Below are 25,442 nucleotides of genomic sequence, written 5' to 3'. Positions count from 1 at the left end.
CCTTTCTAATGTTGCGACCCCTTAATACAGTTCCTCATGTTGTGGTAACCTCCAACCATAAGTCTAGTGCCAATTCTCCCACCAAAGCTTTAAGATGATTGGCAGCATTGGTCAGGTTTACACCCCCAATGTAAACACCTGATTGGTCAGATTGTAAAGATAAGTTCCAAGGCTACCAGAATAGAAGCTTTAGTTCGCAACACTGTGTGAAATTTGTCCTTTCCCATGGTCTTAGGCGACCCCCATGAAACGGTCATTTCACCCCAAAGAGGTCCCGACCCCCAGGTTGAGAACCACTGGATTACAGGGTCATAAAAACGGGGTTATTGAAACTGTAATTGAAGTGTTATATCAAAGCACTCTCTGGGATAGGCCCAAGCAACAAAAAAAATCATGGAACCAAAGGAGCAGTGTGTGTTTGTGTGTGTCTGTGTGCATCTCTCTGTGTTAGACCTCTGCCCTCTCCTTTCCCAGGAGGAGAAAATGTTCAGCTCCTGAAATAAGATCTCAACCTCTCTCGCGAGTTAATGAAACGCTGGCAAGCTACTAGTCATTTCTCTCGGTTGATTCCTTGAGGTTGCGCTGTGTGGCATTTGTAAGTCAAATGTGGGAGCTTGCTTTAGAGCGTGGGAGTCTGCCTCGGGATATATTTGAAGGCTGCCCTTCTTTCCATCAGAATGTGAAATCCATTAAATCCCAGAGAATGGAGAAGGCATTTTTTCAATAGGAAATCTGTATGGGACACCTCCTTTGCCTGATCCCTGCCCTGAGCAGGAGATGGGGGTAGATGAACAGATTATTTCCCTTCTTATGTAACAATCTTAATGCATACATACAGGTAGTCCTCGACTTATAACAGTTCATTCAGTTGCCACTGTTGTTCAGTGAATCACTGCAGTTTTTAAGTCGTTCCGTGAATCTGGCTTGCCCTTTGCTTTGCTTGTCAGGAGGTCGCAAAAGGGGATCACGTGACCCCAGGATGCTGCGACCCTCAAAAATACATGCTGGTGGGCAAGCGCCTGAATTTTGATCGTGGGGATGCTACAACAGGTGTGTGGAAAATGATCATAAGCCACTTTTTTTCAGTCCTGTCGTAACTTCAAGTGATCACTAAACAAGTGGTTGTAAGTCAAGGATAACCTGTATAAGGACTTGTGTCTTGGGCAGGGGGTTGAAGTGGAAAACCTCCAAGGAGTATCTTGGATTTGCAGAATAGTGGAATTGGATGTTTTTTTTCTTTTCCTGGCATTGAGGCACTGTAGGAGAAGGTACCAGTGGGGGGCCAATCTATAAAAGTACTAATTGAAATTATCTAATCGTGCTTGTTGCTGGAAATTTGTTTGGAATTTGCAAAGAGCCAAGAGGCTTCGATGGAACCAAATGTTGTGGGAAGAAAAAGAACAAGAAAACATAAGGAGCTCAGAAGCCAACGGAGGTGGTTTCAGAAAATACTATAAGCTGTTGTGATGCAGGCGAAGGAATCGTTGTGACAAGATGGACGGGTTAAATGAGGTTAGGAATAGAAGAGAGGTACATGGGAAAAGGCAAGAGGGCAGTGTTAGACATTCAGAAAACCTGATGGGGAAAACCAAGTTGCCCTGCCTGCAAAATCTATTAGTTCTGAACTGTTTCAAGTGTGAAACACACGGCTTCAAGTTCAAATTGATGGATTATGGGCCATCAAATCAGTGTTGCCTCTTATAGATAGGTTTTGGCAGAAGAGCCTATTTGTAGCTCTGGGTTAAACTGCGGAGTCCTTGGTGCATTCTGACCTTGGTGGGTTTCTTGCAGGGGCGTTTCATTACCAAACTAACTAATGAAGCGGTGGGTTCCACCTATCTTCCCTACCTGTTCTGATTGTGACATAAGGGGACATTTTGTGCATGCACGCTCTCTTCACTCACATGCACGCCCCTTTCACAATGCTCAAAAGACCCAAAAAGGGCCTTTTTGCAAGTTACGGCAACCGGAGGATCACTTTGGGCGCATTGACTGCCAGTCATTGCTGCTGTTTCAGTGAGCAGCGGTAAATTTCCACTACTAGTTCTAAAACTCGACTACTGTAACCCTCTCTACATGGGGCTACCTTTGAAAAATGTTCGGAAATTTCAGATCGTGCAGAATGCAGCTGCGAGAGCAATCATGGGCTTCCCTAAATATGCCCATGTCACACCAACACTTCGCAGTCTGCATTGGTTGCCAATCAGTTTTCGATCACAATCACAAAGTGTTAGTTATGACCTATAAAGCCCTTCATGGCACCAGACCAGAATATCTCTGGGACCGTCTTCTGCCGCACGAATCCCAGCGACCAGCTAGGTCCCACAGAGTGGATCTTCTCCGGGTTCCGTCAACTAAAGAATGTCGCTTGGCGGGACCCAGGGGAAGAGCCTTCTCTGTGGCGGCCCCGGCCCTCTGGAACCAACTCCCCCCAAAGATTAGAATTGCCCCCACCCTCCTTGCCTTTCGTAAGCTGCTTAAAACCCACCTCTGTCGTCAGGCATGGGGGAATTGAGATATTCCCTTCCCCCTAGGCTTATGGTATGCTTGTATGTATGATTGGTTCTTTAAATTGGGGGTTTTTTAGATTATTTTTAATATTAGATTTGTTTACATTGTCTTTTTATACTGTTGTTAGCCGCCCGGAGTCTTTGGAGAGGGGCAGCATACAAATCTAATAAATACAAATACAAATACAAAAGACCCAAAAAGGGCCTTTTTGCAAGTTACGGCAACCGGAGGATCAGTTTGGGCGCATGGACTGCCAGTCATTGCTGCTGCTTCAGTGAGCAGCGGTAAATTTCCACTACTCGTTCTAAAGAACCGGTCCGAATTGGCAGCAACCCACCACTGAACTAATGTCACCAGTGCTCCTGAGCCACATCTGCAAGCAAAGAACCAAACTCAGAGAGCACCAAGGACTCCCAGAGACCAAGAGATGGAAATATTTGTAGCTCAGGATTGAAATGTGTGGTTCTCAATGCTCAATGAATCTGGTTGGGTTTTCTTCTCTTTTTTTGCAGATATTTCATTGCCCAACTAAGTAACATCAACTTTGCTATGATGATGATGATGATTATTATTAACTAGCTGAGTAAGGAAATGTCTGCAATAAAACCACCAAGCTCAGGGAGGATTAGATTAGATTTATTGGATTTATATGCCGCCCCTCTCCGTAGACTCAGGGCGGCTCACAACAATGGTAAAAACAATACATAGTAACAAATCTAATATTTAGCAATCTAAATTAAAGTTTTAGGTTAAAAAATCCAAAAGAAACCCCAATATATAAAAAACAAGCACACAGTCGGATCATACACAGAAACTACATGGGCAAGGGGGAGATGTTTCAATTCCCCCATGCCTGACGGCAGAGGTGGGTTTTAAGGAGTTTCCGAAAGGCAAGGAGGGTGGGGGCAATCCTAATCTCTGGGGGGAGCTGGTTCCAGAGGGTCGGAGCCACCACAGAGAAGGCTCTTCCCCTGGGTCCCGCCAGACGACATTGTTTAGTCGACGGGATCCGGAGAAGGCCCACTCTGTGGGACCTAACCGGTCGCTGGGATTCGTGTGGCAGAAGGCGGTCCCGGAGATATTCTGGTCCGATAAAAGACTAAAGGATAGATAAGACAGATTTCCCCCCCATGAAGGTCTGTCCCCTACCTGGATCCATCAGATCTTCCAGTGGTTCCCCTGTTGCTACTGTAATGGAGTTCATGCACCTGGCTGCTAGGTATCCTTCCACCTTCCCCAGAATGACTGCCTTCTCATTTGTCTTCATATAACTTGTTCAAAAAGAGGATAGTTAGAGTCGGGTCATTTGTGCCTCGAGTGACCAAATTCAAACAGTAGTTTGATGATTTCTGAGGCATTTCTGAGTTGACTTCCAACAAAGCTGTTTCAAGCTCAGAGAGAGATGCCTTTAAACTCAGGACAGAGAATTGGGAATTCAAGATGTTTGAATTCAGAACGTTTTGTGTCATCCTTCGGTTTCTCATATTTTCTCAGCGGTTAGAAGGCAGTATTGCAGGCTACTTTTGCTGATTGCCGGCTGACTGCAATTTGGCAGTTCAAATCTCACCAGGTTCAAGGTTGACTCAGCCTTCCATCCTTGCGAGGTGGATAAAATAAGGACCCAGATTGTTGGGGGCAATCTGCTGATTCTGTAAACTGCTGAGAGAGGGCTGTAAAAGCACTATGAAGCGGTATATAAGTGCTATTGCTATTTAATGAAGGGCTTCCCCCTCAGTTCACGCCTACTTAACAGAGGTCCAAACATGGGATCGTACAGGTAACCATTGACTTACAATCACAGATGAGCCCAACATTTCTGGTGCTGAGACATGGAATGGAATAGAGGAGAATAGAATAGAATAATAACTATATTGTCACTTTGAATGTACACTAATCAACATACATTAAAATGAAATTTCTTTGCATACAGTTCTTAAAGGGTCACCATCTCCAATATATACTACATAACCATGAGTGGTGGGATTCAAATTTTTTTTGCTATTGGTTCTGTGGGCATGGCAGGGGAAGGATACTGCAAAATCCCCATTTATTTATTTATTAGATTTGTATGCCGCCCCTCTCCGTAGACTCGGGGTGGCTCACAGCATACAATAAGACAATTCATAACAAATCTAATAAATTTAAAAACCATTTTAAAACCCCATTATTAAACCAGACATACACACAGACACCCCATACATAAATTATATAGGCCCCGGGGAGGGTTGGGGAATGCCTCAATTCCCCCATGCCTGACGGCAGAGGTGAGTTTTAAGGAATTTACGGAAGGCAAGGAGGGTGGGGGCAGTTCTAATTTCCGGGGGGAGCTGGTTCCAGAGAGTCGGGGCCGCCACAGAGAAGGCTCTTCCCCTGGACCCGCCAGACGACATTGTTTAGTCGACGGAATCCGGAGAAGGCCAACTCTGTGGGACCTAACCGGTCGCTGGGATTTGTGCGGCAGAAGGCGGTCCCAGAGATATTCTGGTCCGATGCCATGAAGGGCTTTATAGGTCATAACCAACACTTTGAATTGTGACTGGAAATTGATCGGCAACCAGTGCAGACTACAGAGTGTTGGAGTGACATGGGCATGCCTTGGGAAGCCCATGATTGCTCTCGCAGCTGCATTCTGCACGCTCTGAAGTTTCCAAACACTTTTCAAGGGTAGCCCCATGTAGAGAGCATTACAGTAGTCGAATCTCAAGGTGATGAGGGCATGAGTGACTGTGAGCAGTGAGTCCCGATCCAGATAGGGCCACAACTGGTGCACCAGGTGAACCTGGGCAAACGTCCCCCTCGCCACAGCTGAAAGATGTTTCTCTAATGTGAGCTGTGGATCGAGGAGGACGCCCAAGTTGCGGACCCTCTCTGAGGGGGTCAGTAATCCCCATTCCCTCCCCCCTCTGGGGCCAACCAGAGGTGGTATTTACCGGTTCGCCAAACTACTCAAAATTTCTACTACTGGTTCTCCAGAACTGATCAAAACCTGCTGAATCCCTCCCCTGAACCATAACAGAATAAATAAACAAATATAAAATTGTGCATACTGTATACTCACATACCTTATATAGAACAGAAAAAAGTTAAGTGAGTTTTGTCCCATTTTATGACGTTCCTTGTCACTGCAGTTAAGTTAGTAACAGGGTTGTTAAAAAAAATCTGGTTTCCCCATTCACTTTGTTTATCAGAAGGTCGCAAAAATAGATCACATGACACCGAGACATTGCGACTGTCATAAATACGAACCAGTTACTGAGCATACCAATTTTTATCACGTGATTATGGGGAGGCTACAACGGTCATATGTGTGGAAAAAAGGTCCTAAGTCACTTTTTTCAGTTCTATTGTAACTTTGAATGGTTACTGTTATAAATCGAGGACTACCTGTATTTCAAACCCAGCTTGTATTTCAGCATCAGTTTGAAAACTCAGTTTGGGGCAAAACTGTCTGAAACAACATTGATGTTTCTGACTGTGCTCCATTGGCAAAGAAAGCCTTCAGTCTGGAGAACAGATGTTTGGCCAATTTTGTCCAGCAAATGATCCAACTCCTGGCGGCGGGGAGTGAGAGTCTATTTCAATTCTCAGCAGTAACAAGATTAAGGAGATTTTTCAGGGATTTGAGAGGCTAGATGAGAAGAGAACTCCTCTATCGTGTAAGATCTTTCTTTCAAAGCCAGGAAAGATGCCTTTGGTCAATAACCAGATTTTTTTCTGAAAGCTGCTTTGACTTTGGAGGGGGGAAAAAAACAGAGGGTTGGGTGGGGAGGCAAATATGGATTCTGTGTTTCTGCATTCAGCAGCACAATAGCCCGTAAACTGCATGGCCATTTAATTTATTTCCCACAGGATCACTGCCAGTCCTCCTTTCAGAAGGGCAGGGATTAAAGTTATCTGAGTTTTGATCCTGTGGTTCTGCCTTGGGGTGAATGAAGGGGACCTATCAGATCTGCTTCCTCCCAGATAGGCACGTAGGCTCTGTCTGTTCCAGAAACAGCTGCTCCCAATGAGAAAGAAAGGAGCAGCCCTACCTTGGAATAGAATAACGGAGTTTATTTATTTGTTTGTTTGTTTGTTTATTTATTTATTTATTTATTTTATTTACTTACTTACTTACTTACTTACTTACTTACTTACTTACTTACTTACTTACTTACTTACTTATTTATTGGATTTGCATGCCGCCCCTCTCCGTAGACTCAGGGCGGCTAACAACAATGATAAAAACAGCATGTAACAATCCAATCCAATAATAAAATAACTAAAAAAAAACCTTATTATAAAAACCAAACATACATACAGACATACCATGCGTAAATTGTAAAGGCCTAGGGGGAAAGAATATCTCAGTTCCCCCATTCCTGAGGTGGGTTTTAAGGAGCTTACGAAAGACGAGGAGGGTGGGGGCAATTCTAATCTCTGGGGGGAGTTGGTTCCAAAGGTCCGGGGCCACCACAGAGACGGCTCTTCCCCTGGGTCCCGCCAAATGACATTGTTTAGTTGACGGGACCCGGAGAAGGCCAACTCTGTGGGACCTGACTGGTCGCTGGGATTCGTGCAGCAGAAGGCGGTCCCTGAGATAATCTGGAAAGGACCTTGCTGGTCTTTTAGTCCAATCCCCTGCTTAAGCAGGAAAAGTTATAACCTTTCAGCCAAATGACTGTCCAACCTCTTCTTAAAAACATCCAGTGATGGAGCACCCACAACTTCTGGAGGCAAGTTATTCCACTGGTTAATTGTCCCCACTGTCAGGAAATTTCTCCTTAATTCCAGGTTCCTTCACTCCTTCATTAGTTTCCACCCATTGCTTCTTGTCCTGCCCTCAGTGCCAACAAAAGTACCAAAGTAAAAATAACCTCTAGTTTTGTGTCATTGCGCTGAGTATTTTTGGCATCTGAGCAGAAATGCCTTAGTTTCTTCAACAACAATAATAATAATGATAATAATAATAATAATAATAATAATAATAATAATAATAATAATAATTTATTAGACTTGTATTCAAGGGATGTTTTTGACTAGAGCAGCCTTCAGTTGAGAGTTTTTCTGGTGATTTCCCATCAAAATACAGGTAATCTTCAACTTACGACCACAAATTGAGCCCAAAATTTCTGTGGGTAATGAAAATGTTTTTTGTCAGTTTTGCCCCATTTCTTGCCACAGTTGTTAAGGGAATCCCTGCAGCTGTTCAGTTAGTCACACGGTGGTTAAGTGAATCTAGCTTTCCCCAATGACTTAGCTAGTCAGAAGGTCGCAAAAGGGAATCGCATGACTCTGGGAGACTGCAGCCGTCATAAATATGAGTCAATTGCCAAGTGCCTGAATTCGGATCATGTGATCATGGGGATGCTGTAATGATTGTAAGTGTGAAAAACTGGTCATAAGTCATTTTTGTAAGTTTTAAGTGAAGGAATACTTGTACAGATGTTATGAGTGGTTGCTTAGTGACTGTACAAAAGTACGGCTTACCTGAAAAATCGGGGTTAATGAACTCAATCTGTATAGTCTGGAGGACAGAAGGAAAAGGGGGGACGTGATCGAAACATTTAAATATGTTAAAGGGTTAAATAAGGTTCAGGAGGGAAGTGTTTTTAATAGGAAAGTGAACACAAGATCAAGGGGACACAATCTGAGGTTAGTTGGGGGAAAGATCAAAGGCAACATGAGAAAATATTATTTCACTGAAAGAGTAGTAGATCCTTGGAACAAACTTCCAGCAGACGTGGTTGGTAAATCCACAGTAACCGAATTTAAACATGCCTGGGATAAACATATATCCATTGTAAGATAAAATACAGGAAATAGTATAAGGGCAGACTAGATGGACCATGGGGTCTTTTTCTGCCATCAGTCTTCTATGTTTCTATGTTCATGCCCTTTTCCGGCTTTGGGCATTTATCAACCGAACCCTATTTATAGCCGTTTGCAGCATCTCATGATTACATAAACTTACTTTATGGCGGTTTAGCTAAAAACCAGAACTTAAGAGAACATTAAGAGACAATCACTTAAACCTGAGCCAAACATGTGCGGCGGCAGCCAAAACCCCCAATCCTTGGTTGTATAAATAGAGGCGTAGAATCAAAATCGTGTGAAGCATTAGTATCGCTTTATAAAAGCCTAGTAAGGCTACACTGCACTGTGTTACAAAAGAGATGTAGAGATTTTGAAAAAGGTGCAGAGAAGAGCAACTAAGACGATTAAAGGCCTGGAGACTAAAATATATGAAGGGCGGTTGCAGGATTTGGATGTGGCCAGCCTAGAGAAAAGAAGGACCAGAGGGGATATGATATCAATATTCCAGTATCTATTATTATTCCAGTATCTATATCAATATTCCAGTATCTATTCTAAGCTGCCCTTCTCCAGAGACGTGAGGGGCTGCCACAAACAAAAGGGGGTCAATTTATTTTCCAAAATACCTGAAACAATGGATGGAAACTAATCAAGGAGAGAAGCAACCTAAATTAAGGAGAACAAGCTCCCAACAAGCTTCCACAAACTTGCCTTCAGAAGTTGTGGGTGCTTTAAAATATAGGTTGCCCCCCCTTCTTTTTGTGACAGCCCCTCAGATACTGGAAGACTGCTATGATGTCACCTCTGGTCCACCTCCATGGACTTCCTTCTAAAGTCTTTAAGTCTTTTCAGCTATATTAATTGGATTTTTAGATGTATTGTTATGTTGTTCTGATATGTTGTGAGCCGCCCCAATTTCTCGGAGAGGGGCGGCATACAAATCCAATAAATAAATAAATGGACTGCGTACCATCTGACAGAGATGCGGAGGATTGGATTTGTCGCTTATTTCCAACCCCAGGATTTGGTGAAATAAATATGTGCAGGGCTAATCCATTATTGATTTCCTTGCCTGTTAAAGAAGACCGCTGGCAGAAAAAGAGCAACAGACAGAGGGCAAGTTGCAGAAGTGGGTCACTTGGGAGTTATCCCCACTGAACCTCAGCGGGCTGGCCTGCCTGTTTCATTTTCTGCAGGAATGAAAATCTGTTTGGTTTGGGGTTTTTATTTTAAATCTGAATCAAGTCTGTCTCCACTTTAGGGTATTAAAAAAAAAAATTCAGAAGCCCTTAAATCAGCTCCAAAATAAAGTGAAGGAGGAGATATTTACATCTTAATACAGTACAGTATTCCCTCGATTTTCGTGGGGATGCGTTCCAAGACCGCCCGTGAAAGTTGAATTTCCGCGAAGTAGAGATGCGGAAGTAAATACACCATTTTTGGCTAGGGACAGTATCACCAGCCTTTCCTTAACACTTTAAACCCCTAAATTACCATTTCCCATTCCCTTAACAATCATTTACTCACCATTATTACTGGTACTCACCATTGAATAAGTAACTTAGTGATCCTGATATTTATAAACATAATTATTTATTAACAATAATTAATTTTTTTGTTATTTATTTGCAAAAATTATTAGTTTGGCGATGACGTATGATGTCATCGGGCGGGAAAAACTATGGTATAGAAAAAAACCTGTGAAGTATTTTTTTATTAATATTTTTTGAAAAACTGTGGTATAGGCTATTTGCGAAGTTTGAACCCACGAAAATCGAGGGAACACTGTACTGACCTTTTCCAGTTCTCCATTTTTTAATCATTGACTGGCTTTCAGAAGCCAAACACTCCTCCAGGATTCCCCTGAAAAAGGGTGGTGGGGGGGGGGGTGTTTGCAATAACCCTATCTCAGAATCTCTTCCCTCCCCACACGGTTTGTGAGTTGGGTGGGTCGCACAAACCTCCCAGACCTCCTAGTCTTTTGCAAAAGCATACTGTAAAACTGGTCAATGCAGCGCACGCTTTTGCTATGTCTGTTTCAGGTTTTTGGTTTTGTTTTTTTGTTTTTTAATTACCCCTCCAGGTTATTTTACTCTGTGCAGCCGTCACTGCTTGCTGATGCTTTTAATCACGCAACACCCCATAGGGCTCGAAATTCTTCTCCACGGCTCCACGTCATCTCCCCACCTCTCCCCCTTTTTTTTCTGTTTGCAAGGCATTGTGGTGGTTTATCAGAAGGCTATCTAGAGAAAAATCATGTTTTGTGACTCCTCAGTTATGTTCTGTGGCTCCCAGCACTATTTCCCAAGAAACCTTGTCTCGGGCAGAATCTGTAGAGGTTCTTCATTAGCTACATAAAACTTGGAAAATATGTTGTCCCCTGTAAGACACCTGTTAGGGCTCACCTGAATTGCCTTGACACTGCATATTTCATATTTTCTTGAAATTCGAAGAAATGGAGAAGATGCTGGAAGTGGATGATTCCTTATTTGCTTGACAAGTTCCAGAAATCACCAATAAGGGGGTTTATAGCTCGGGATTGAAATGAGGGGTCCTTGGTAACCTCTGATCTTGGTTGTTTCCTTGCAGATGTTTCAGAACAACTGAATAACAAAATTGGAGGTTCAAATTCTCCATTTTTAATCATCCAGTCCAACCCACTGCTGAAGCAGGAAACCCTAGACCAGTGATGGCGAACCTTTTTTTCACCGGGTGCCAAAAAAGTGTCTTCACGTGCTATCATTGCATGCAGGAGTGCCCACACCCACAATTCAATGCCTGGGATGGGTGAAAACAGCTCCCCCCACACACACCCGGAGGCCCTCTGGAGGCCAGAAATGTCCTGTTTCCCAACTTCTGGTGGTCCCGGTAGGCTCGTGTTTTGCCCTCCCCAGGCTCCAAAGGCTTCCCTGGAGCCGGGGTTGGGGAAAAACGCCCTCCTCCGTCCCCCCAGAGGCTCTCTGGAAGCCACAAACACCCTCCAAAGCCCTTCTGCGAGCCAAAAATGAGCTGGCAACGGCTCACGTGCCAGCAGATATAACTCCATGTGCCACCTGTGGCACTTGTGCCATCGTTCCCCATCACTGCTCTATACCCTTTCAGGCAAATGGTTGTCCAACCTCTTTTTTAAAAGCCTCCAGTGTTGGAGCACCCACAACCTCTGGAGACAACTCATTCTTTCCATTGATTAACTTTCTGTCTCCTTAATTCTAGGCTTCGCTCCTTGATTAGTTTCCACCCGTTGCTTCCTGTCTTGCCTTTGGGTGCTTTGGAGAATAGGTTGACCCCCACTTTTTTGCGACAGCCCCTCAAGTATTGGAAGACTACTGTCGTGTCACCCCTTATCCTTCTTTGCATTAAACTAGGCAATTCCTTCAAGCTTTCTTCATATGTTTTAACCACCAGTCCCCTAAATTCATTACCCAACTAGATAACATCATCAGTACCAGTCCTACCATGGCACTGATGATGTTACTTAGATGGTCAGTGAAATGTCTACAACAATACAACCAACTCAGAGTCCACCAAGCACCCTCCCAGTTCCAAAAAAAATCCAGAAGTCTTGACAATATAAGAGTAACCTCCCCCTCAACTGCAAAACAAAAGCGATGGTATTTCTGACTGTTTTTCTAAACCCTGCTTTTCAAAATAATAATAATAATAATAATAATAATAATAATAATAATAATAATAATAATAGTGCTTTGTTGTCCTTATTAAATATGTATCAGGTTTTGTATAGAAGGAACATTCACCTTTTCCACAGCAGCCTGATGAACTGCAGTCCCTAAATTTGATTATATTCCTTTGGGGTAAAGTGAAAACTGAATTTAAGGCAGTGACTTTATGCCTTCTTAACATGGGAGCAAATCCTCCCTGAAGTCAGTGCTGCAACACCAGCTTCTATAACAGACATATATTACACAGGTTTCTGGACAATAACTTTCATTAGATGCCTAAACATAACAAGATACTGGAATAAATCACTTTAATGTGGCAACATGAACATTTCTCCAAACTGTTGCTATTTCCCAGTCCACACCTTCCTGCTGTGAAAGCGAACATTGTGTGGAAAATTGTTTTATTGATATCTTGATACAACTGCATTTCCTTTCACTGTTTCTTCCTTCCCTCAATCTGCCCTGACAGTACTAGCCATTAGTCTTGGAAGGAGCAAAGAAGACTTTTTCACCCTTGGCCCCTTGTAGAGAGATGGTTATAGTTTTGCATTATTACTTTTTAAAAAAATTATCCTCCCTTCCTCTCAGACCCTACAAAGTAACAGAAACTTCAGAGGGAAGTAGATGCATATCAGTTGACTTCCAAAAGCTCCATCCCTCTTGATTTGAATTGTAGTTTTATTTTTTTTAAATAAAATTAAATGAACAAGGCCCATGGGCTGCAAAGGTTTGAAGCCCATTGAGCTAACAGAAAAAAAGGGAGCATCAAATTAGATGGCTGATTTCAGGAGGAAGTTTATAGTGTGTCTCCTAAATTTTACAAGCATTTTCTTAAGTACAAAATGTTTTGGATCTCTTCCCCCCCCCACTCTGAGAGTTTGGGGGGGGGTCCCCTTCTCCAGGTGCCAAGAGAATAATTTTGACCTTACTTTCTCTAGAATATGTTTGAATAATCTTAAATAAATGACTTCCCTCTTCTCCTTTGCTTTTGGAGATGTGCTAACTCCAGTTAAAGGATGACAGGCTGGGGAACCTCTTTAGTCCTAAAGCAAAGGTCTGCAACCTTGTCAACTTTAAGTCTGGTGGACTACAACTCCCAGAATTCTGGGAGCTGGAATCCTCCAGGATTAAAGTTCCCAACGTTGGAGAACCCTGTCCTAAAGGGGATTTATTTCCCCTTAAAAGGAAAAGAACTTTCTGTTTTGCTGGACCAGATCCTCAAATGCTTCCTTAAAGGGAGATGTTGCACACACACACACAAATCTACTCGATGGCATCACTTAAATCAGATTTCTTTTTTGTTCTTGCCCAACTGCTTGTAGCAATTTAGATTTTCAGCATAAAGGCAGACCTGTCAATCTCTTATCCAACGATGGACATCCATGACAACTTTACGACTGGGAATTCTCAGAGTTGAAATCCACAGATCATAAAGTTGTCATAGTTTCCCGCCCTTCCTCTTATCATAGCTGGTGGCAACTTTGGAAAAAGCCTCCACAGATTTGCGCTGCATTCCTACACACACCTGTTACGTCCTCATTCCTCCAGACAGCCCAGTTCCACCCCTCCCTCCCTTTGATGTGGATGAGAGTAAGGGGGTGTGAAATTTGACGAGGATAATTTTTATAGCCGACACATTTTATTTCTGGCACTATGGCATCCCAGCACTCCAACATGCTATGTTTCCACTTTATTTTAGGATTAGTTTTCCTTTCCTTGACCTGTAAAGCCCCCTCCCCTTTTGAAATGGCTAGCAAGGGATTGTGGTCGGAATCTCTGTGTTTAGTTCGTTCCTCCCCTTGCCCATTTTTCCTGCTCCTCGATAAAATGCACATTTTTTCTGCTGTTCTGTGTTGAGATTGGGGCCATAACGGGGAATTTTCTTTTTTTGAGTTCCAAAGGACACAATTTCGAGCCCTCAATTTTTCCTTTTCCACTCTATCCCACCTTTTCTAACCGTTCTTCCATTGCAGTTATTTCTTCTTTCTTTTTTTTGTCATTCAACTAGTGAAACATCTTTCATTTTGTTTCAAACTAATGGCTTCCCTTGAAGGACAATTTCTCCCTCCCACTTCCCACATATCTTCTCTTTCACCCTCCCAGGTATGCTGAACCATCCACCAATCCCCATTTCGGAGCTGGCAGATCACACCGAGCACCTGAAAGCCAACGATAACCTGAAGCTGTCTCAGGAATACGAGGTAGGAGGGGGAAAGACTGGGCCCAGTCGAAGAAGGTGGGAAGGGTCTCCAAGGATGGGTTGGGGGCTGAAAACCCCATTGTGAAACTCTTCCTTTCTGCTTAGAGTCAGAAGGGCTGATCAACCATCAGTTCCACTTGTCCCCAAACATGGCAACTTTAAGACTTGTGGACTTCTGCGAGTTGAAGTCCACAAGTCTTAAAGAATAGAATAGAATAGAATTTTATTGGCCAAGTGTGATTGGACACACAAGGAATTTGTCTTGGTGAATATGCTCTCAGCGTACATAAAATAAAATATACATTTGTCAAGAATCATGTGGTACAACCCTTAATGATTGTCATAGGGGTCAAATAAGCAATGAAGAAGCAATATTAATAAAAATTTTAGGATATAAGCAACAAGTTACAGTCATACAGTCAACATGGAAGGAAATGGGTGATAGGAATGATGAGAAAAACTAGTAGAATAGAAGTGCAGATTTAGTAAAAAGTCTGACAGTGTTGAGGGAATTATAAGTTGCCAAGTTTCAAGACCTCTGCTCAAGAGGGTATTCAGTAGATCAAAATCTGCAAGATTTTGCAGATTTTGACACAAACATCCACCAACATTGTGTGCAAAATTTGGCCTAAAAAACTAAAGCTTCCAATGACTTTGTGCACACATCCCTGTAGTGTATCTTTCTCTTGCTACATTGCACCACAATTGCAACCGCAAAAATCTATTCTTATAGTCTTGGCACCTAGACAGCAGGGCTGAGATGATGTCATAACTCCCCTAAGCAACAAAGATGATTAGGGGACTCATGGATAAAACATATAAAGAACGGTTGCTGGGACTGAATATGTCTAGTCTTATGAAAAGAAGGACTAGGGATGACATGATAGCGTTCCAATATTTAAGGAGTTACAATAAAGAAGAGGGAGTCAAGCTATTCTCCAAAGCACCTGAAGAGAGAAGAAGAAGCAATGGGTGGAAACTAATCAAGGAGAGAAGCAATCTAGAACTATTTATTTATTTTATTTTATTTATTCGTTTGTCCAATACACAAATACATAGGAAGAAAAATAGACATGTAGTAATATATATAAGGGTAAAAGTGAACTTAGAGGAGAGGATATATGAAAGAAGGAAAATATATATGATAAGTGAGAGAAAGGAAAGACAATTGGACAGGGGACGAAAGGCACACCAGTGCACTTATGTACACCCCTTACTAGCCTCTTAGGTACCTGGAGAGGTCAATCGTGGAGAGTCTAAGGGAGAAATGTTGGGGGTTAGGGGTTGACACAATTGAGTCCAGTAATGAGTTCCATGCTTCGATAACTCGATTGTTGAAATCATATTTTTTACAGTCAAGTTGGGAGCGGTTCGTATTAAGTTTGAATCTGTTGCGTGCTCTTGTATTGTTGCGGTTGAAGCTGAAGTAGTCATTGACCGGTAGGACATTGCAGCATATGATCTTGTGGGCAATACTCAAATCGTGTTTTAGGTGCTGTAGTTCTAGGCTTTCTAGGCCCAGGATTGTTAGTCTATTTTCGTAGGATATTCTGTTTCGAGTGGAGGAGTGAAGGGCTCTTCTGGTGAAATATCTTTGGACATTTTCAAGGGTGTTGATGTCTGAGATGTGGTATGGGTTCCAGACAGATGAGCAGTAGTCTAGGATGAGCAGTAGTCTAGGATAACAGTAGTCTAACTAAGAAGAAATTTCCTGACAGTTAGGATAATTAATCAGTGGAGCAATTTGCCTCCAGAAGTTGTGAATGCTCCAACACTGAAAGTTTTTAAGAAGAGATTACATCACCATTTGTCTAGGGTTTCCTGCCTAAGCAGGGGGTAGACCAGAAGACCTCCAAGGTTTCTTCCAACTCTTATTCTATTCTCTTTAATAGATCCTTTTAAGAGATAACCTGCTGCTCCCCGAACACCTCGTTAATATCCTAAAAATGAGAATAACAAGCATTGTTGTTAGAGACAGCAATTTCTCACTGTTAGCCATTGGATGTGTGTGTTTCGATTCAAAAGAGTGTTCTGCTAAGGGTGCAGGTTGCGTTCCATCTGCAGAGCTGCTGTAATGAATTTGCCATTGCTGAACTCAATTTGTGTGACGAATCATTTCTAATTTTTCTTTTAAAGAAAAAATATCATCAGCTCTAAAGGGGTTGTGCCACACTATGTGTTTAATGTGCCTCCTGGATTAACCCAGTTTTCTGAGTTTGTTGGGAATACAGTACATTCAATCATCTTAAACCATTTTGGATACACAAAAAAAAACCCCAAGCCATAATTAAGACTATAATCATGTTTAATTTGTGGGAAGCAGCTGCTGACCGCGGTTTGACCTGCTGATCTGAGTTATGAAGAAGGTTAGGATGTGGTACCAGTCTAACGTTACGCGGAACAAGAAATAAGAAATACCAAGATCCCAAAATGAAAGTAGGAGATCACAAAAACAAAAGGAAATACAGTCATCCTTAACGTATAACTGTAGTAGAATCTGTCCATCACAATCATATATTGCGAGAGTCTTAAAGCTGTGGGCCTTTTTTGTGTCAGTCGTTAAGCGAATGTCACATCCATTAAGCAAATCAGTGGTTTGCTATGGGTGCAGTTGGTCAAAAAACCAAACTTCCAGAATTCTGGGGGGTAAAAGTCCACCCATCTTCAAATGACCATAGTTGGAAAACATTGGTACAAATAGTAGTTAAGCAGGAATTTTCTGAAAATTGACCCATTCTTGCTTCTTTGAAGGAGTTAAAACGTCCTTATTTTAAGAAAGGAAAAGCAGATCTATCTGTGAGAATGACTGGAGGAAGGATGGAGCAACGTAGCCGAAAAGATCTGGAGAAATGGAAAAATAAAGTTAAACATGGCCTAATAATAAGAAGGGCGATGAGGCAGGAGAGAGAGATTTAAAAGCCTTGCCCTTGGGCCGCTTGGCAGGGAAGGAGGCCCGCCAGTGTATAAATTCCAGCACAATTCAGAGATAACTCCCCAAATCTGTTTCCAGCAAGCTCCAAGCAGTTTTTACAGTGTATGAATTGCTAATTGCCCAAGTAGATGATCGGAAAAGATTCTCATCTCTGCAGGGGCCTTTTCTAACCCATCTCAGCATCCAGGCAGGGCAGGGCAGGCAGGCTGGCTGGCTGGCAAGGAGAAAGCTAATGTATTCTCTCTGCCAAGGCTTATTGCCGTTTTTCCCCTGGTGCCTAATCTGCATAATGTAATATCCAAAAGTGCTTTTTGGCTTCCTTCCAGGACAGTCACCTCCTCCGAAACTGCAGATTGAGATTGTTTTAAAAAAAGAAAGAGGAGAGAGGGAGGGAGGGAGGGAAGGAAGAAAGGAAGGAGAAGTCAGGATACAGGAGGGAAGGGAGGAGGAAGGGAGGAAAGAGAAGAAGGAAGGGAAGGAGATTGTTTTAAAAAAAGAAAGAGAAGAGAGGGAGGGAGGGAAGGAAGGAGAAGTCAGGATACAGGAGGGAAGGGAGGAGGAAGGGAAGAAAGAGAAGAAGGAAAGGAAGGAGATTGGGGAAGGAAACAGGAAATGTAGAGGGAGTGAGGAAGGGCAGAAAGGAAAATGAGAAGGAGGGAGGAAGAAAAGGAGCAAGAGAGATGGGGACGGAGGAAAGAAAGAACAAGGAAGGAAAAAGAGCAAGGAAGGGAAAAAGGAAGGAAGGAGAATGAGGAAGGAAAAGGACGGAGAGAGGAGGGGAGGGAGGAAGGAAGGCACTTAATGAAATTAACAAGATGTAGAACTCAGAGCAAGCAACACTCCATTTGCAGAGAATTTGCATCGGGGGCTTGTTTTAGCCTCCCACAAGGTTTTGTGGTGCATCTTCTCAGATGCTGCTTGAGTGTAGCTGCTGGGATGCATTTTTAGTCTTAAGGAGAGAAGGACGTCTGCCTTGTACCATTCAAACCGAGCCAGCCGTGCTGCTGGCATAAAGCCCTGGAGGGTTTCCAGGATCTAATTGGGGAGCTGTGGATTGGCAAGGTCCCCTTACCGCGTCCCTGCGACTCCTGCCCTCCTTCCTTCCCTTTCTTTCCTGCCCTTGTTTACCCACCAAACTGGCCTCTTTCTGATCAAACGGGGGAAATTTTCCACTTGGCTGCGGCCCACGTTTAATTTCAGCCCCTTTGGAGGGAGGGGTGGGAATGCAAAGTTGCAGGCTTGAGGCACGCTTTGGAGGGGGGGAAAAGATAATATTTGTGTATCTAGCTTTGTGTGCTTTAGGATGATGCAATGAAAGCCTGGAATTTCAGACTGGGTATTTTTCCCTCCCCTTTTTTTCTTCTTCTTCTTCTTCTTCTTCTTCTTTTAATAGCTTCTAGCTCTCCTGAGGTGGAGACAAAGCTTCAAAGCATGTGGATCATGCTTATGCAAAGGGAAGAGGCAAAGGGAATTATATCCAGCTCTGGTCAGGCATCTATAGTTTTAAGGGGGTTTTTTTGTATGTGTGTTTTTCTCAGCGCAGAATTTTGATGATTTGCTTGAAGCCCAGAACCGACACAGCCACACTTTGAAATCCAGAGTTTGAAAGGTCATCTCATTTAATCTCCTGAGACGTCAGGAAATTCTCAATTCGAGCATCCTGACCACAGCTCCATTCAGCTTTTGCTTAAAACAAATCCCTTTTTTAAAAACAAAACAAAAACTGCCCGCTTTCTTCTGAGCCAGGTTGTTTCCTTAATTTCTGTATTGTGTTTCTAATTGGGGTGGTCTTGTGACCCCAGAGGGCTCAATGGTTTCCACCAATTGTTATCACTGAAAACATATTGCCTCTGACTGGGTCATTGTCTGAGCTGCTCTTAAACCGCTCTCCTTCAGTGAGTTTGTCTGATCTTTATTTTTCTTAGCAGCACACTAATTTAGTTTAGTTTAGTTTAGTTTATTTAGATTTGTATGCCACCCCTCTCCGAAGACTCGGGGTGGCTAACAACAATAAAAAACAATGTAACAAATCTAATATTAAAAAGTAATCTAAAAAACCCCAATTTAAGAGACCAATCATACCAACAAACATACCATGTATAAATTCTAAACTGATAGCTACTTTAACGAGTGATTTCAGAAGAACTCTGCATGGATCAATCAGTTGTCTGTTTTGAATGAAGTGGCCACCATCCTGGCCAACACACCTGCACAGGTGTCAGTGGAGAGTCTCAGTCATCCAAGGTCATAGTTGTCCCAAAGGTGCATTTTCAAGAAGCAGTGGACTTATTCTTGTTTTTCCTTTTGAAGACGTTTCGCTTCTCATCCAAGAAACTTCTTCATCAACTAAAGAAGCTTCCTAGATGAGAAGCAAAATGTCTTGAAGAAAAAGAAGTTTTGGGAGCCTGTTCAGAATCTCCTAAATGATGAGAACATTATTTTTGAGTGAAAAGAATCCAATCCCACAATGTAAACACACTTGATCACATTTTCTTTACCCTGATTACCTTCATAGATCGCTTGTAGCCTTTTTTTTTTTAACATTTTAAGTAATTTTTATTAATTTGTTTTAAAAAAGCATAATCAAGAAAATATATACATTGACATATTTGCAATATTTGCAATACACAAAAAAGAAAATAGAAAAACATACATACACTTCTGAACAAACAAAAAACACCTGGACAATTAAAAAAATTACAAATAACATAAAAATGTCATCAATTTCCTCTTGAGAGAAGGAGAGTTACAGTCTTGTTGCTTGTAGCCTTTCACTGTTCTACGGTCATAGCGATTATGGAGAGTCCTCAACTTACGACCACAACTGAACCCAACATTTCTGTTGCTAGGCAAGACAGTTGTTAAGTGAGTTTCGCCCCATTTCTTGCCGCAGTTGTTAAGCAAATCACGGCAGTTGCTAAATTAGTAACAAGGTTGTTAATTGAATCTGGCTTTCCCCATTGAATATGCCTGTCAGAAGGTCGCAAAAGGGATTATGTGACTCTGTGAAACTGCAGCCGTCGCAAATATGAGCCCATTACCAAGCATCCGAATTTTGATTGTGTGATGCAAAGGGATGCTGCAACGGTTGTAAGAGCGAAGAACGGTCCCAAGTCACTTTTTTCAGTGCCGTTGTAGCTTCGAACAGTCACTGAACAAATTGTTGTAAGTCGAGGACTATCTGTATTTGGAGAAAGATAGAAAAGGTACTTTCTCTTCTATTCTTGCTTCCTTGATCCAGAATTTTGAAGATATAACTATCACCATTCCACAAAAGCCAGCCTGATTAAAGATTTGGGACAATTTCTAGCATTTTTGGAAGGTAGCAGATTAAAGAAAGAGCCTCAACCATGAATTTGAAGCAGAAAAGGAAGGTCGTTGTGTCTTAATATGTTTTCTTTCTTCCGTCTCTTCTAGTCCATCGATCCTGGGCAGCAGTTCACTTGGGAACACTCCAACCTCGAGGTGAATAAGCCCAAGAACCGCTACGCCAACGTCATTGCCTACGACCATTCTCGAGTCATCCTCCTCCCAATCGAAGGTACAGATGAAATTGGCCAGGGAGGAGAAATGGGTTGTGGGTCGGCTTCAGTAGTGGGTTCTAAAACCGTTTACTACCGGTTTGTATGTGCGCTCGCACACGTGACACTTCTGCACATGTGCAGAAACGTCCTGGGTGGGTGGGTGCAGCCTCCCAGGTGGGTAGGTGGAGCCTCCCGCCACTGGCATTACCAGTTCTTAGAACTGGAACAAACTGAGAGCAACCCACCACTAGTTGACTTCTTCCGAAGCAAAGAGTCCCATCATGGTTTTTTGCTGTTGAGAATTTGCTCTTCCTATACAAACCTTAGATGAGCTCACGAGGGCTTCCTGTTCTCCTCACGCACCATGTTTAGTCTACAGTGATCCTTTGAGTAGCAGAGTGTAGAGGATCGGAGCTACTTGAGATGGGGAAAAACCCGGGGCTTGGGTGGTTATGATCTTGCTTTCTTTACAACTGTATCATCCTGGTTGTCCCAGAGGTGCTTTTTGTTGGTGATAAATTAGCGGCTTGCCACATTATCTATAGAGGGCCTGATGTTTATGAGAAGTTTATTTATTTATTTATTTATTTATTAGATTTGTATGCCGCCCCTCTCCAAAGACTCGGGGCAGCTCACAACAGCAAGAAAAACAATATAACAGTGGAACAAATCTAATATTAAAAACATATAAAACCCTATCATTACTTAAAAACCAAACAGCAACATTCATACCAAACATAAAACAAAGTATTAAAAAATAGCCTGGGGGAAAGGTGTCTCAACTCCCTCATGCCTGGCGGTATAAGTGAGTCTTAAGTAGTTTACGAAAGACAGGAAGAGTGGGGGCAGTTCTAATCTCCGGGCGGAGTTTGGTTCCAGAGAGTCGGGGCCGCCACAGAGAAGGCTCTTCCCCTGGGGCCCGCCAAACGACATTGTTTAGTCGACGGGACCCGGAGAAGGCCAACTCTGTGAGACCTTATCGGTCGCTGGGATTCGTGCGATAGCAAGCGGTTCCGGAGGTACTCTGGTCCAATGCCATGTAGGGCTTTAAAGGTCATAACGAACACTTTGAATTGTGACCGGAAACTGATCGGCAGCCAATGCAAGCCACGGAGTGTTGCAGAAACGTGGGCGAATCTTGGAAGCCCCATGATAGCTCTCGTGGCTGCGTTCTGCACGATCTGAAGTTTCCGAACACTTTTCAAAGGTAGCCCCATGTAGAGAGCATTGCAGTAATCGAACCTCGAGGTGATGAGGGCGTGAGTGACTGTGAGCAATGACTCCCTGTCCAAATAGGGCCGCAACTGGTGCACCAGGCGAATCTGGGCAAGTTGGGAAGGGTTTCAGCTGGGGTTTCTTTGCTTTTCCTTGAAAATGTTTTACTTCTCATCCAACAAGCTTCTTCAGTTCTGAAGTACTAAAATTCTGAGAACAGAATTGAATTGAAAAAGCTTCTTGGGTGAGACATGAAACATCTGCAAAAGAAAACTAGAAACTCCAGTTGCTTCTTGAAAAAGCACCTTTGGAACAAACATGACTGGATAACTGAGAATCTCTATCGATATCATCCTGGTTCTGAGGGTTCCTCCACTAAAATTTCATGCTAGGAATAACAACGTTAAAGCTGACTACTCCTTAACTTGGTTGCATGTACACTTCCCTATTATATATCAATCATTCTAAAGCTTCCTGACTTCTTAGCTCAGTGATGGCGAACCTATGGCACGTGTGCCACAGGTGGCACGCGGAGCCATATCTGCTGGCACGCGATCCATTGCCCTAGCCCAGCTCCAGTGTGCATGTGTGTGCCAGCCAGCTGATTTTTGGCTCACACGGAGGCTCTGGGAGGGAGTTTTTGGCTTCCAGAGAGCCTCCTGAGGGATGGGGGAGGGCGTGTATACCCTCCCCTTGCTCCAGGGAAACCTTTGGAGCCCAGGGAGGGTGAAACACAAGCCTACTGGGCCCACCAGAAGTTGGGAAACAGGCCGTTTCTAGCCTCCAGAGCGCCTCCAGGGGGTGGGGGAATCTGTTTTCGCCCTCCCCAGGCATTGAATTATGGGTGTGGGCACTCGTGCACACGCGATAGCGCACAAGCATGCTCTTTCGGCACTCGGGGGAAAGAGGTTCACCATCAATGTCTTAGCTTCTTAACAGAGTAATAGAATAACAGAAACAACCTGAAATACTGAATGACTCACTCACCATTAAAAAAATGTTAGATTGTGCAGAAGCGGATGCGCTAACATTAAAACTAAGAAATAAAGAAGACACCGATTACTATAAAATTTGGAAGTATTTCTATGATTGGTTAGCCAAAAGAAAAGGAAATTAAAATAATAAGGTAGATAATAACACAATATTTTATTGTTTCTTTTCTATCTAATGTTTCATTTTGAAAGCTACAATGAATTTAAGTTTATATACACACGTACTTTATGTATAGAAATAATAATTTTTAAGTTACCAATACCAAAGATAACCTCAACATAAATAAACGTAAATAAATAATACTGTACACGTATAGGTAAATTCTTAATTAACCAAGAAGAATGACGGAACACTGATAACTCATTATTGGCCAAATGACAAAATGAAATTTAGACTTCTGTCTTTTGCTTCTTTAATTTCCTTTTTCCTACCCACAAAACATGAAATAAGTAAAGGATAATATGCAATTTTTTTCCTGTTTTTGTTTTATTTTGTTTTACTTTGATTGTTGCAATTGTTGTTGTTTTTGACTATGGTTTCCTAATGGTATGTTATATGTTTTGTTTAATGGAAAAATTTAATAATTTTTTTTTTAAAAAAAAAGAATAACAGAATTGGAAGAGACCTTGGAGGTCTTCTAGTCCAACCCTCTGCACAAGCAGGAAACCCTAACCTATAACATTCCTGACAAATGGTTCTCCAACCTCTTCTTAAAAACCTCCAGTGTTGGAGCACCCACAACTTCTGATTGATTATTCCATTGATCAGTTGTTCTCACTGTTAGGAGATTTCTTCTTCGTTCCAGGTTGGTTCTCTCCTTGATTAGTTTCTTCACATTTTAACCATTACTGTGGAGCCTTCCTGATGCCACCAATGAACCAAATTTAAAAGCAAAGTTTTGAGTCATTGGATAGACTCAAGATTGAGTGTTTCCTCTTTAGCGGGGAGTCCGCATGGTTCTGTGAGGATAAATCTCTTGAACCAAGGCAGGATAATTAGAAATGTATCTCAGTACCTTCCCATAATGTCTTTGGCTGTCTCTTTGACTACACAAGCTGAGAATCTTAGAAATTGAAGCCCTACAGGTTGGAAAAGGCTGGGATAGCCATTTTTATTACCTTTTTCCTTGGTGATTGGTTTGCGGTCCTTCAAGTCCTCCTTAACTCCCAGAGACTACATAGAGAGTCCATGTGGTTTCCTTGGCAACATGTTTAGAAGTAGCTTGCCGCAAATAGCTTCTTCCAGCAATGAGAGGAAGAGGCTCTCTATGTTTAAGGCTACCCAGCTGCCAAATTTTCTTGGATTGGCTGGAGACCCCAAATCTTTCCTATTTACCACCTTGAGGAACAAGAACAGAACTTGCAATCTGAAATCGCCCAACCCCGTTCCTGCTCCTAAATAGCGTCCACAACAACCAGATCGGCTCCACTTGTTCAGAAGATTCTCCTGGTGCTTAAGCGTGTCCCTTTATGGATTTTTTTCTGCCTCTTCACTGTTGTCTTGTCCTCTGGATTAAGCGGTAATAACTTTGGAGTGACCTCTTTTTCAGACTTCAGTCAGAACTGTGGAAGTACTGTTAATGGCTTTCGTGGCTATTCTCCCACTCCACTTTGAAAAGAAATAACAACTTAATCTGATCGGTCAGTGTGGGTTAAAGGGGGACCATTTGGGGATTCCCTAACTTGATTCCTTGGAGTAAGAGTGAGTTTGAAGTTCTTCCAAAATCCAATTGTTTTCCCTGATATTATTGAGAATGAGAGCAGGATACAGGGAGGGAGCATGTGACATAGATCACATTTATCTTGCCTTTCCAGTTCAAGTACAGATAGTCCTTGGACTTATTAGTTTAGTTCAGTGACCATTTGAAATGACAATGGCATTGAAAAATGTGTCTTGACAGTGTTTTCTTACGACTGTTGCAGCATCCCCTTGGTCACATGATCAAAATTTTGGGCATTTGGCAACTGGCCCATATTTATGACTGTTGCAGTGTCCTGGAATCACATGATCCCCTTTTGCAGCTTTCTGACAAGCAAAGTCAACGGGGAAGCAAGATTCACTTAACAACCATGTTACTTACTTAACCACTACAGTGATTCACTTTAAAAAGGTCTGAAATGGGCCAAAACTGACTTAACAACTGTCTTGCTTAGTAACACAAACATTGGGCTCAAATATGGTTGTTCGTTGAGGACTGCCTCTAATACTATTTTTGGCAGGTTTCTGGGGTCCCTGTGTGATTCTTAAAGCCATAGTGTGAAAAGGGGTACGAGTCTTCGGAGAAGGACAGCATACAAATCTAATAAATTATTATTATTAATTATTAACTTTGGGATTTTCTGCCCATCTAAACCCTAAACAGTTCCAACACTGCTTAGAATAGAATAGAATAGAATAGAATAGAATTCTTTATTCGCCAAGTGTGATTGGACACAGAAGGAATTTGTCTTGGTGCACATGCTCTCAGTGTACATAAAAGAAAGGATAAGTTTGTCAAGAATCATAAAGTACAACATTTAATGATAGTCCAGGTAAAATATTAGGAACCAGTCAATACAAATTGTAAGTATACAAGCAACAAAGGTACTGTC

The 25,442-nt window shown here is 42.4% G+C and overlaps 1 protein-coding gene across 1 annotated transcript in view; it reads left to right on the top strand.

The window, feature by feature from the left end:
* PTPRS (protein tyrosine phosphatase receptor type S) overlaps positions 1-25,442 on the top strand; it is a 301,225-nt gene that overhangs the window by 238,836 nt on the left and 36,947 nt on the right. The window contains exons 23-24 of the mRNA XM_070744606.1: positions 14,091-14,188; positions 20,537-20,660. Coding sequence (XP_070600707.1) covers positions 14,091-14,188; positions 20,537-20,660 — 222 coding nt within the window. The remainder of the gene's footprint in view (positions 1-14,090; positions 14,189-20,536; positions 20,661-25,442) is intronic.

This window comes from Erythrolamprus reginae, chromosome 1 (genome assembly GCF_031021105.1).
Source record: "Erythrolamprus reginae isolate rEryReg1 chromosome 1, rEryReg1.hap1, whole genome shotgun sequence".
NCBI lineage: Eukaryota > Metazoa > Chordata > Lepidosauria > Squamata > Dipsadidae > Erythrolamprus > Erythrolamprus reginae.
Note: the sequence above shows the minus strand (reverse complement) of the source record. Positions and strands in the feature narration are given on the sequence as shown.